The sequence below is a fragment of the Chrysoperla carnea genome, chromosome 5 (assembly GCF_905475395.1).
Source record: "Chrysoperla carnea chromosome 5, inChrCarn1.1, whole genome shotgun sequence".
Taxonomy (NCBI): Eukaryota; Metazoa; Arthropoda; class Insecta; order Neuroptera; family Chrysopidae; genus Chrysoperla; species Chrysoperla carnea.
The window spans coordinates 18,241,358-18,252,945 of NC_058341.1; the positions used below are offsets into that span (position 1 = coordinate 18,241,358).

Here is an 11,588-nt window from a genome sequence, read left to right on the forward strand (position 1 = left end):
TCATTTTATTTTTTTGTGGTATTTGGTTTGTAAAAAAAAAAGTTGATGCAAAAAAATTTTTTTAAGATGAAATTAGTTATATGGAATTATGTGGAAGTAATTCGTAAATAGTTTTTATGTATTTTGATTTTATTTAAATAAAGTTGACTCAAAACCTGTTTTTCTTTTATTTTTCCCCATGTCTCTGTAGCTATACATTATTATTTCAGTTAAAAATAGGTAAGTATTTCGAACCTTGCAATAGGTAAGTATTTCAAACTTCGTTTGCCATTTCTTTTTCTAATAAAACATCAAAAAATTTTCCGAAAATGAGTTTTACTTTTTTTTATAATTTTTATTAGGGAATATTGAGTGAAAGTCAAAAATATTAATATAATTATTTATTAACATTAAAAACAGAGCCCTTGTGGTATAGTGGTTAGCGTATCTGCCTGCGAATAGAGAGTCCCCTGGTTCGAAACTAGGGTAGTAGGACTATATTAAAAATTCTTCTTCTTTCTTTTAAGCAAATTCGGATTTTTATTTTCATTTTTTTTTTAAATTTCCACCACGACATGTTTGCCTAGTACAAATGATGAAAAATTTTAGTTTTTTTTCGTTCAAAAACTTCAATTTTTTTCACATTTCTACTAGGAGAACATCATGGACGGACGGAATTAGTAGTACCTGATAGCAAGGGAATTGTTGTCACCTCGTAAGTCAGAAAGTTAGTGGTCTGCACACCCGTGTTTGGTGAGTATGACTTCTGGGCAGACCAATAACTTTCTGCCAAAATAAAATTTTAGACTTTCGGGGTGAAAACACTTACTTGCTTTTTCTCCCTATCAGGAACTACTAATTCGTACTTATGTTCTCCTAGTACAAATGTTGAAAAATTGAAGATTTTTTCGTACTTTTTTGATGAAAAATTTCAATTTGATTGAATGGAGGAAAAAATGATTGATTTTTTTCACATTTTTACTAGGAGAACATAATGAACAGGAAGGAATATCCTGATAGGTAAGTAATTGTTTTAACTTCGAAAATCAGAAAGTTATTTATTGGTCTGTAAACTTTTGTGGTGAGTGGAAATTAAAAAAAAAAAAAACAATTAAGTTAAAACCTTAATAAATTTAAAAAAAAATTATCAACTTTTGTTTTAAATAAACTATAAACTCCGTTTGGATGCGAACTAGGGTACTTTGTATCCGTAATCAGAAGCACAACCTACTGAGCTATTTGATACATGTTTTATCTATTAAAAATTTAATACTTAAATAATTTTTAAAAACCTACCTGTCCTAAACTCATTCTTTTAAATCTTATACACTTCATTCCTTACCTGTTAATTCAAATTTATAAACTTTCAATCTGTAAATAAAAAGGGGAGTGGAGGATGTATAAGTCTCAGTCATACAATTAAAGAAAAAAAAAAATTAAATTAAACACAAAATCCACACAGCTACCTGGCTTGTATATAACGATATATTTAACTTAATACTTATCTTTAAGAGAATGTGTATGATTTTAAAGAGTGACACATTTATGATTATTTAAATTCCCACCTCCTGACAGAATTGTGATTTATGACATATGCATAAATGACGTTATTTATGACAAGAGGGATATTTAAAATTTAAACTATTAAAAAAGTGGACAATTTTTAACATCAGGAAAAATTCATTTAATCTAAAAGTAAAAATGTTAGCCCTACCAAGATACGAACCAGCGTATTTTGGTTTCATAACCAAGTGCAATATCCACTCAGCTACTCGCCATATATGTATTATCATATAATTAAGTTAATACTTACGTTTACTAAATAATTAATTACTTAATAATTTTGTTCTGAAAGTAAAAATGGGATAGAAAATAATAAAACAAAATTTAAAATATATAACGATTTTTATTTAATTAAATCAAAAAACACAATTCTTTGCATATTTATTCCACTGATTTATTAAAATATATATTTTTAACAATTTAAAAATGTAATTATTTTGTGAAATATGTTTCGTACCAAATTGGTCATTTTCAAACACTGATTGAAGATATGTAAATGACCAATTTGATACGAAACATATGTCACAAAAAAATTATAGGTTCTGTTTGATATTCCTGAAATCAATGTAAAGGATAAAAACTATGTTTTATTATAAATATTTGTACATATTTCAACTGAAATAAATATAAATATGAATATGGTTATTATATACAGAGTGAGCCACTTTAATCTATACATCTGAATATGTCGCCAGGGGTGCCACCTATTAAAAATGACTTAAACTAAGGTTCAAGAGTTTGATGAGGGACCTCAGATTGGACCTAGTTCTTTGGGTTGCTTTAATAGCCAATTTAGATTATAAATGGTAAGAGACAGAATAACACTTTAAATTAGAAAGTTGATACTCCATTTTTTCGAAAAACGTTAGCTATCGGAGGAAATGCAACTTAAAATTATGTCATTATTGCATTTAATCGAAAGAAAATAAGCTTACAACTTTATCGCTAATTGTAGATCAAAGTCATGGACACAGGCGAATGTCCTCTTTCGAATAAATGCAATAATAACATATTTTTAAGTCGTATTTTCTCCGAAAGCTGACGATTTTCGAAAAAATGGTTTAGGACGATCAACTTTCTAATTTAAACTGTTATTCTATCTAGTACTGTTTAGTATCTAAACTGACTGCTCAGAACATGATGTCCCCGGTCAAATTCTACAATTTTTGCTGTCATTTTTTAATAGGTGGCGCCTCTGCCGAGATATTCAGATGCATGGATAAAAATGTGCCACAATTCCGTTGCTGATTAGCCGGTAAGTAGTCGACAAAATATGCTTTATTTCCAGACTAGACAAAAAATCATTTCACTTATGAGATCGAAATTGATCCGCGTAGGTAATCCATAACGCGAGAACCAAGATGCGATCAAGATGTCAATAATTTCTTCCGATGTAGCATTTTTAAATTGAATCCGCCTAATACTTCTGAAACTTAATTGTGTGTTATTTCGATTTTTCACCTAAAATAAAACAAAATACGGCAAATCTAAATTTCTAACACTCGTTGAGGCACTTCATAGTCTATGCCCAAAAATTCGATCGATATCATACGTAAGTACAGATGCAGTACTGATGTTTGTCGTTTTCGATAATACTTGCTCTGTATGAATTCGTTTGTGTTTACTTAAACTATTTTTAAACGCATACGTTTGACCACAAACATCGCATGAAAACGGTTTTTCACCCGTATGAATTCGTTTATGCTCAACTAAGCTCTCAAGACGAGTAAACGTTTTATTACAATCTTCACATGAAAACGAGCTTTTCCCTGTCGTATGAATTCGTTTATGTTTATATAAACTACTTTTAAAAGCAAACCGTTGACCACAAATATCGCATGAAAATGGTTTTTCACCCGTATGAATTCGTTTATGCTCAACTACACTCTCAAGACGTGTAAACATTTTATTACAAATTTCACATGAAAATGGTTTTTTCCCACTTGCATGCATACGTTTGTGTTTATGTAAACTACTTTTAAAAGCAAATCGTTGTCCACAGATCTCGCATGAATAAGGTTTTTCACCCGTATGTATACGTTTATGTTCAACTAAACTATCTTGACGAGTAAATGTTTTATTACAAACATCACATCGAAACGGTTTTTCATCACTATGGTTTAGTTTATGGAAGTTTAAACCACTTTTCTGTGTAAATTTTTCATTACAAATATCACAGGAAAATGGTTTATCACCGCTGTGAATTCGTTGATGTACATCTAAATTATTTTGTGTCGTAAATGTTTTACCACAAATGTGACAAGCAAATGGTTTTTCACCGGTATGTATTCGTGCATGTAACGATAAACTTGTTTTTTGTGTAAATGTTTTACCACAAACATCACATGTAAAACATTTTTCACCGGTATGAATACGTTTATGTCGAGTAAAATTACTATGATCCACAAATGTTTTACCACAAACATCACACGAATATAATTTTTCACCGCTATGAATTCGTTTATGCGTATTTAAACTGCTTGATTGACTGAAGATTTTCCCACAAACATCACATGAGTATGGTTTTTCTCCAGTATGAATTCGTTTATGTTGAATTAATCGACTATTTTTCGAGAATATTTTATTACAAATATCACATTTAAAACATTGTATTCCCGTACGACGATGTCTTTTACGTTCGATATTTTTACCGGATTCTGTATGTGTTACTTTGTGTGCAACTAAAGTACGTTTTTTCGAAAATTTTTTCGAGCATATATCACAAGAATGAGGTTTTTCACCCGTATGTACTCTTTGATGTGTAAGTAAATTACTTTTTTGTGTAAATATTTTATCACACTTATCACATGAATACGGTTTTTCACCCGTATGAGTTCGTTTATGCACTTGTAAATCACTTTGAAATTTAAACGATTTATCACAAATATCACAAGGAAAACGTTTTTTTTCGACTGTTTTATCAACATCAGGGATTGTTTCATCAATATTCTCACTTTTAATTATTATTTCTGGATCTACTTCAATTTCAAAAGGTTTTTCTTCCGTTTGTGGTTTCTCTTCAATCAAACTGCTTAGAGGTAGATTGATTTCGTCATCAGAAATTGATTCGTTATCATGAACAGGCTCATCATCAGAAATTGGCTGATCATCATCATGAATACGTTTATGTCGAATTAAATACTTATTTTGAGTAAATGTTTTATTACAAATATTACACAAAAATGATTTATCCCCCGAATGAATACGTTCATGTGCAACTAAACGATCTTTTCTCGTAAATTGTTTACCACAAACTTCACACGAAAATGGTTTAACATTAGTATGAGTTAATTTATGTTTAACTAAATGATCTTTTCGAGTATATGTTTTATTACAAATATCACATAAAAATGATTTAATACCACTATGAGTTTGTTGATGTCGAATTAAATGACTTTTTCTCGCGAAAACTTTATCACAAGTATCACATGCAAATGGTTTTTCACCCGTATGAACTGTCTTTTGATGTGTAACTAAATTACTTTTTTGTGTAAATATTTTATCACATATGTCACAAGAAAATGGTTTTTCACCCGTATGTATACGTTTATGCACAACTAAATCACCTTGAAATTTAAATGATTTATCACAAACATCACAAGGGAAACGTTTTTTACCGGGGAAAATTTTTTTATCAGCATTCGATAAACGAAATTCTTTGATTAAATCAGCAATATTTTCATTTTTAATTATTGTTTCTGGGTCTACTTCAATTTTAATGTTTTCGGTTTTGATTAACGCAGAATTTTCGGAATTCTGGAGAGACATGATAGTTGGGATTGTGTAGAAAATTGTTGGGTTCAGAATCTAAGTCACTGCCTACCGCTGTGTAGCAGCTAACTTCAAAATGTCTGCTGAACGACATAGACACAAGCGTCTCGCGACATTTGGCTTTAGGCTGCTGTACCAACTGTACGATAATCAAATGTTACTAGATTTAAATTTAATATTATTTAATTTTACTGCATATTACTCAATTAAATATATTATAATATGCACAATGAAACAACCGGATAATATCCTCGTTTACTGTAATAGTGCCCGATTATTGAACGCAAGGGCTAAAAACTTCAGAACCCAACCAACTCCTCAGCCAAAGCCTAGTACATCCTGTCGTGAGACGCTCTACTACAGACTGACAGCAAGTTTCAACCAAAGAGGATAGGATAGAGGAGAGCAGCCCATATGAGCTAATGTAAAATCGTAGTATACGAGTTTCAGCGCCTCTACCGAGTAAGGCTTTTAAACTTAATAGATAATAGTCACCCCCGCTAAGTAGTCATACCCACAAAGGCCGGCAAACTTAATAGTTGATCGCCACAGACTCCAAATGTCACTTAAAATAATATTCCTGCTTCTTCTCTACCCCTATACTCTTTGGTTGCAAGATTAAAATCGCAAAGCGACTGCCATTTTCATGTCGTGGTCTCCAAATATTTGTAATTTGAAACAATTTTGGCTTTAAATTTGGGAACAAATTATCTACACTTCAAGCTCTCATTTTTGAAACACGGTGCTTTTCCAACATTAATAAATAATCGGAATATGTTTAAAAATCCAAGTTTAATTTTTTATATTTTAAAGTAGACCTTAATTTCATAAAATAGAATTTTTTCTATAAATAAATAAATCAAAAATTATATTTTACAAAACAAATAAAAAAAATTGGGCAGTTCCATTTTATAACAATGCCAAATAAAATATATGGGGTGATCCATAATAATTGCTGCAATATTTGTTTTCTAAGAGGGCATTTATCTTTTTTCATTTAATACAAAAGTTTGCTTTAGGCAGGGTTTTCCGATATAATTTTTTTTTATAAGTGGGTGATTTTATAAATGGAAATTCATATTTTTTTAGCATATTCGTTTTCTTTTATTAGAAAAATGAACAAATATTTCTTTGATTTTTTAACTTTTTTTTTAACGAAAAATTCAGAATTTTGAATATTTAAATATTAGAGAAAATTTACAAAGAACAAAAAATTTTAGCATCATAAAAATTAAATTGCTAAAAAAAATAATTGAAATTAATTATTCAAAAAATTAAAGCCTAAAGAAAAACAATGTTGTAAGCAAAAGTTTCATAATTTTTACCATGAAAAACGAATCTACGAAAAATTGGGATTTCCATTAAAATAAAATAAAATTTCAAAAACTAAAGTCCCGATGATAACAAAACCACGCTCTAAAAAGTATAAAAACAATAAAATATCTTCTATCGGAAAATTATTTCCCCCGCTAAATAACAAAATATAAAAAAAATACACCCCTTAGAAGTAAACGATTAAATCAATTAACAGTGATCACTCTGTATAAAAAAAAATTATCTAAATAAATTAATTTTTATTCTCTAAAACATATCATCATGATTTAATTCAGCCATGAGGTTCAATCCACGTTCTTTCAGTGCTTTTTGCATGAGCTTCTGTTGATCTTGTTTAGATTCTTGTTCCCTTCTTTGTGCATCTAAAATATCATCAACCGATACCTCTATTAATGGTTGATTTTCTTCTTTTTCTGGATCCTAAAACATTGTAAACATTAGGTCAACAAATCTATCAGAAATTCAAGCTTCTCAATTGCATGATCAGTTGTTGATAAGGACCTAGACATGGAATTTGAAAATGGAAGATGCATATTAGTGAGATTTAGTAGGCTTGGTTGGTATCTGCTTTTTACAACACTTTTTAATATTGGCTAATAAAGTGCTGAACAAGACAATTTTCACGTGTCAGCATCAAGGATATAGGAATATTTTAAAAGGGATGGAGTATAACCGAGTGGGGTGAGTCTCACTCAGGAGGAAGAGGCAGGGTATCATTGTGCCTACTTTCTATTGGCTGTTAACTAGGCACATGCTGAAAGTATGCTCAAAGCCTTTGTTTATTTTTATTATTATACGAATTATTTACGATATATTCTTTAGGTAATTAGTCGGTCATAGGAATATTAAAGGTATATTCCTTCATCCAAGGGTAATTAATTTCTAAATTGTATTTTTTTTAAAATACATTTTTTTTTAGGGTAAAAGATTTTACATGAAATAGAAAGATGCTCGGACCAATCTACAACACACGCAGAATTCGATACCCATTTAAATTTTCCCGCAATTGAGAGAGCGAACAGCCGCAGCCAATCAAAACCATGGTAATAGAAATGTAAAAATCTAAAACACACGAAATATTATCGTTCTATTTTAATTTCCCGCAAATGAGAGCCGCAGCCAATCAAAAGTAGGCACATTGCTTCCCCCCTGAGTGATACACCCCCCTCGTTTAAAGTAGGACTTTATACTACATCCCTACTATAATTACTAGATCCGTGGTCAGCATGTGCTATTTCCTGATTAACTAGTAAAACGGTAAAAATACCTCCGTACAAATAATGTTAAACTTACAATTTCGCCTAACAAAACAACATTTTCACCGCGTACTATAAACACTCCACGAGGAATATCACCATATTCTCGACCTACATGAATTCGTTCAATTGTTTTATGTAACACTAAATTTGCAAATTGATCTACACTACGTAAATATCCAATTAACGTTCTGCCATCACGAAGTAAAACCATTAGTTTTTCTAAACATTTATAGAAAACAAATATATATCAAATGAAGTAAAAACATATCTTAATTGTAAATCAAAAATAAAATATCTTACTATCTAATTCATCCAATAAATGTGCAGTTCCAGCTAATGGATTATTCATTATTAATTAATAGCTTAATATTCTAATAAATATTATTATAAAATATAATTAGTTTGTTTTTCGAGTAAAAATATTGACATTTCTATTCTCACATGTCAAAACTTCAAAAATTAGTTCGTACTTAAAAATAATGTAAATACAGATGACACTACCGGGTTAAGATTTCTTTTAATACAAAATTTAGCGCCAAATATTAAATATTTCTACAATTTGCGAGAAGCCCCGTCCCAGAGACTATATCAGTAAAAAATTTCACCGATATATTCTCTGCTCCGTCCTAATATTATGGAAATTGACAGTCTTCAAATTTGCTCATATTGCGGGATTTCGCAAATCTTGTACTGTGCCGATAGAATGCATGACTATGAGCAGTTAGAATTAAGTGACACTTTCAGGGAGCCTTAGGGTGAGTTAAGTCATTATTTTTAATTAATTGTGGGATAAAATATAGATACCATTACAAATAATCTCAGGTTGGAGGGAACTTAAAACAGTACACCCCCAACAACAGATGCTTTACTTACACGGGAGAAGGAGAAGTTGCTCCAATGAAGGACCATTTAGGGTCCACAGAAGAGTCCAGGTTCTTTAACTGACACCAAAATCTTGGTGGATCTGCATGCGCTACAACTTATAGCTAAACCGTCAGAGATCAGACTCAATGAGCAGCTGCAGGAAGCTGTGTAGTTTCAAGTTCTCCTCAAACTGCAAGTGACAAGATTATGGGGAAGTCAACGCCTAATCAACCACAAAAATGTAGTAGTAAATAAAGAGAAACACCAAAACATTTTTGTCAAAAACATTCGCATAATTTCTTGCCCTCACACATGCCGTTGTCGGGGTAAAATTACTGCACATGTATCTCTAAGGATTTAAAGTAAAATTATTCAAAAATAATTACAAAAATATAATATTTTTTATAACAAATCATAAACATTTAAATGAATGAACATAAAGTGAGATTATTCAAAAATAAACAAATCATATATTATTTTCTATAACAAATTACAAATAAACATTTAAGGATTATTCCACAATAAAAAACAAAATCGATTCTCGATATATTAAATGGAACTTTTCAAAACAATATTTTATAAATATTCTCTCAAAAAACAGGCGATGACATTTTCTTCCCTTTTCGTTGATCACTTTTGAAATTTAAAGTACTTTTCGTTCTTAAATTTTAATTTTCCAATTTTTTTGGTAAATCGTTTTTCTTAACGATCTTCGAACATTTTTTTTTTATTCTCCAACATAATTTCTAATTTATTAGAATCTTTTTTTTTTTTTGTTTTAATAATATTTTTTTGTGATAGTGAAACACCAGCTTCATCTGGCGATGAATTTATCGTTTTTAGTTTAGTTTATATTTAATGGAGTTGGATGCACTCAACTGTAAAACATTAAGCTGATACATTTTGTGTATCGTTTAGTAATTCTAAGTTAATTGGGGTAAACAGTGTTTCGGATACAATTGTTATACGCATAGATTCATCATTCAATTTAATTGAATTCTTGATGGATTTTTTCTAGTGCCTGCCAATTGTCAAGCAGAAAATACACTTAAATACTTTTTGAAATACGAAAATATGTGATAATTTACTTAGAGTTGATCAGCTCAATCAAGAAAAGCTGGCCCGTTACAGAAAAATCAGACATGTCCCCTTAAAAACGGACATCTGGTAGCCCTTGTACAAAGTGAAAAATACTATATATGTATCTCAAAGTATGTAAACCGAAATTATTAAAAAATAAACAAAACAAATTTTAATTTCTATAAATAATTATAAATAAATATTTAAACAAATTCGATTCTCAATATATTAAATGACTTTTTCAAAACAATATTTTACAAATATTCTCTCAGTAAAATTATTATTTGAAATTTAATTAAATTAATACCTTGTAAATTACAAATGATTATATTCTTCAATTTTTTAACTCTTCAGACGGCGACATTTTCCTCTCTTTTCATTGATCACTTTTGAAATTTGAAGTACTTTTCGTTCTTAAATCATAACTCTTTGTTGATAACTCATTTTTCGTTTTTCTTAACGATCTACGAACATTTTTTTGATTGGCCAACATAGTTTCTGATTTATTAGTATCTATTTTTTGGTTTAATACTGTTTTTATCATATTTTTTTGTGATAATGAATCACCAGCTTCATCTGGCGATGACTTAATTGTTTTTAACGATATTTGATTAAGTTGAGTGCGTTCAACTGTAAAACATTGAGCCGATACATTTTGTGTTTCGATTGGTAATTCTATGTTATTTGGGGTTAATAGTTTTTCGGAAACAACTTTTATACGTTGTTTTGGTGCATCATTAGTTATGGGTAATAGAGTTTCTGGAGTTGATGCTGCAGACTGTGCTTCAATTAATTGAATTTCTTTTTTTGTACTGTTGGGGGATAACAGCATTTCTGAAAAATTTAATTCATTACTTACATCAGTTCCGTCTGGAGGTGGGGACACTTCACCTTCATTACATCCACTTAAAATATCATCTAAATCATTTAATAAATCGTTATCAATATAATTTGATTTATTCTCGGTTTCCATTAAAACTCGATTATTTTCTTGTATATTTTCTACAACTTTTTCGTCAAGATGCACTAATCGACGATCTATTTCATTAACTAGCAACGACATAGATGTTTCTTTTTTATTATTTCCTGGACTATTAAGAATAGAGTTAACGATAAAATTGTCGTTATTTATTTCACTGACTTCTGATTGCAATTTTTCGATTAGATTTTCTACTTCATCGTAGATAACAGGTTTAGGATGATCTTCATTTTCATCATCAGACTCGTCATCAGATGATACATCAGAACCCAATTCATCATATGACCGATTTACAAATTGAAATCCATATATTTCGGGATAACAGCATTCTTTATATTCTGGACACAGGATAACTGCTTCTTCCATGTTTATTTGATATAATTTTAATGGGGTTTGCTTGCCCATTAGATAACATGCTTGGCAATATTTAATTTCCTACATTTAAAATAATAGCTTTATTTAATTTGGTTACTACTCTCCGGGAATAGGAAGATGTTGGGGATTACAAAATCCGAATTTTTAATGTTTAATTAAATTGTTTTTAAATAAATTTGGCAGCTTACCTCTTCCCATTTGTTCTTTTTTTTCGGTTTTATTTGTGAAGTGCCTTGTTCATTAACATGCATCATTTTGCAAAAAATTTTCTTTCGTGTTTCCCCAATACAAAAAATTTATTCATTCAAGGATGCACTACATTAAACAGCTATGATGAATTAAATTTATTTGAAATCTTGAAACTCTTTTAATTTATCTTAAAT

At 29.9% G+C, this 11,588-nt stretch overlaps 3 protein-coding genes across 4 annotated transcripts; all 3 read right to left on the reverse strand.

Moving 5' to 3' along the window:
• Positions 1–2,142: 2,142 nt before the first annotated feature.
• Positions 2,143–5,661, reverse strand: LOC123299718 (zinc finger protein 271-like). The gene has a single exon (XM_044882028.1). It carries the CDS (start codon positions 5,308–5,310, stop codon positions 3,058–3,060), a length of 2,253 nt encoding a protein of 750 aa, XP_044737963.1. The 5' UTR covers positions 5,311–5,661; the 3' UTR covers positions 2,143–3,057.
• Positions 5,662–6,867: 1,206 nt separating this feature from the next.
• LOC123300686 (U6 snRNA-associated Sm-like protein LSm1) lies at positions 6,868–8,360 on the reverse strand. The gene is made up of 3 exons (XM_044883299.1): positions 8,208–8,360; positions 7,942–8,126; positions 6,868–7,068 (listed from the first exon to the last, which is right to left on the reverse strand). The coding sequence occupies exons 1-3, from the start codon at positions 8,254–8,256 to the stop codon at positions 6,895–6,897; spliced, it is 408 nt and encodes a 135-aa protein (XP_044739234.1). The 5' UTR covers positions 8,257–8,360; the 3' UTR covers positions 6,868–6,894.
• A 1,816-nt stretch (positions 8,361–10,176) lies between these two features.
• On the reverse strand, positions 10,177–11,577 carry LOC123300177. 2 transcript variants are annotated; one of them, XM_044882686.1, is made up of 3 exons: positions 11,394–11,577; positions 10,711–11,265; positions 10,311–10,481 (listed from the first exon to the last, which is right to left on the reverse strand). In XM_044882686.1, the coding sequence occupies exons 1-3, from the start codon at positions 11,457–11,459 to the stop codon at positions 10,449–10,451; spliced, it is 654 nt and encodes a 217-aa protein (XP_044738621.1). In that variant the 5' UTR covers positions 11,460–11,577; the 3' UTR covers positions 10,311–10,448. The 2 variants fall into 2 exon arrangements, with proteins under 2 accessions (XP_044738620.1, XP_044738621.1); XM_044882685.1 differs by having other exon boundaries at positions 10,177–11,265.
• Between the last annotated feature and the right edge of the window lie 11 nt (positions 11,578–11,588).

What these genes read in the sequence shown, in the direction of transcription:
- LOC123300686 (XM_044883299.1), bottom strand. Translation starts at nt 8,256, where the DNA reads ATGAATAATCCATTAGCTGGAACTGCACATTTATTGGATGAATTAGAT. An exon ending in TTTATTGGATGAATTAGATA is followed by an intron (nt 8,127 to 8,207) that starts GTAAGATATTTT and finishes ATAAATGTTTAG; the next exon opens with AAAAACTAATGGTTTTACTT. An exon ending in TTGTTTTGTTAGGCGAAATT is followed by an intron (nt 7,069 to 7,941) that starts GTAAGTTTAACA and finishes ACAATGTTTTAG; the next exon opens with GATCCAGAAAAAGAAGAAAA.
- LOC123300177 (XM_044882685.1), bottom strand. Translation starts at nt 11,459, where the DNA reads ATGATGCATGTTAATGAACAAGGCACTTCACAAATAAAACCGAAAAAA. An exon ending in AAAAGAACAAATGGGAAGAG is followed by an intron (nt 11,266 to 11,393) that starts GTAAGCTGCCAA and finishes TTTTAAATGTAG; the next exon opens with GAAATTAAATATTGCCAAGC.
- LOC123299718 (XM_044882028.1), bottom strand. Translation starts at nt 5,310, where the DNA reads ATGTCTCTCCAGAATTCCGAAAATTCTGCGTTAATCAAAACCGAAAAC.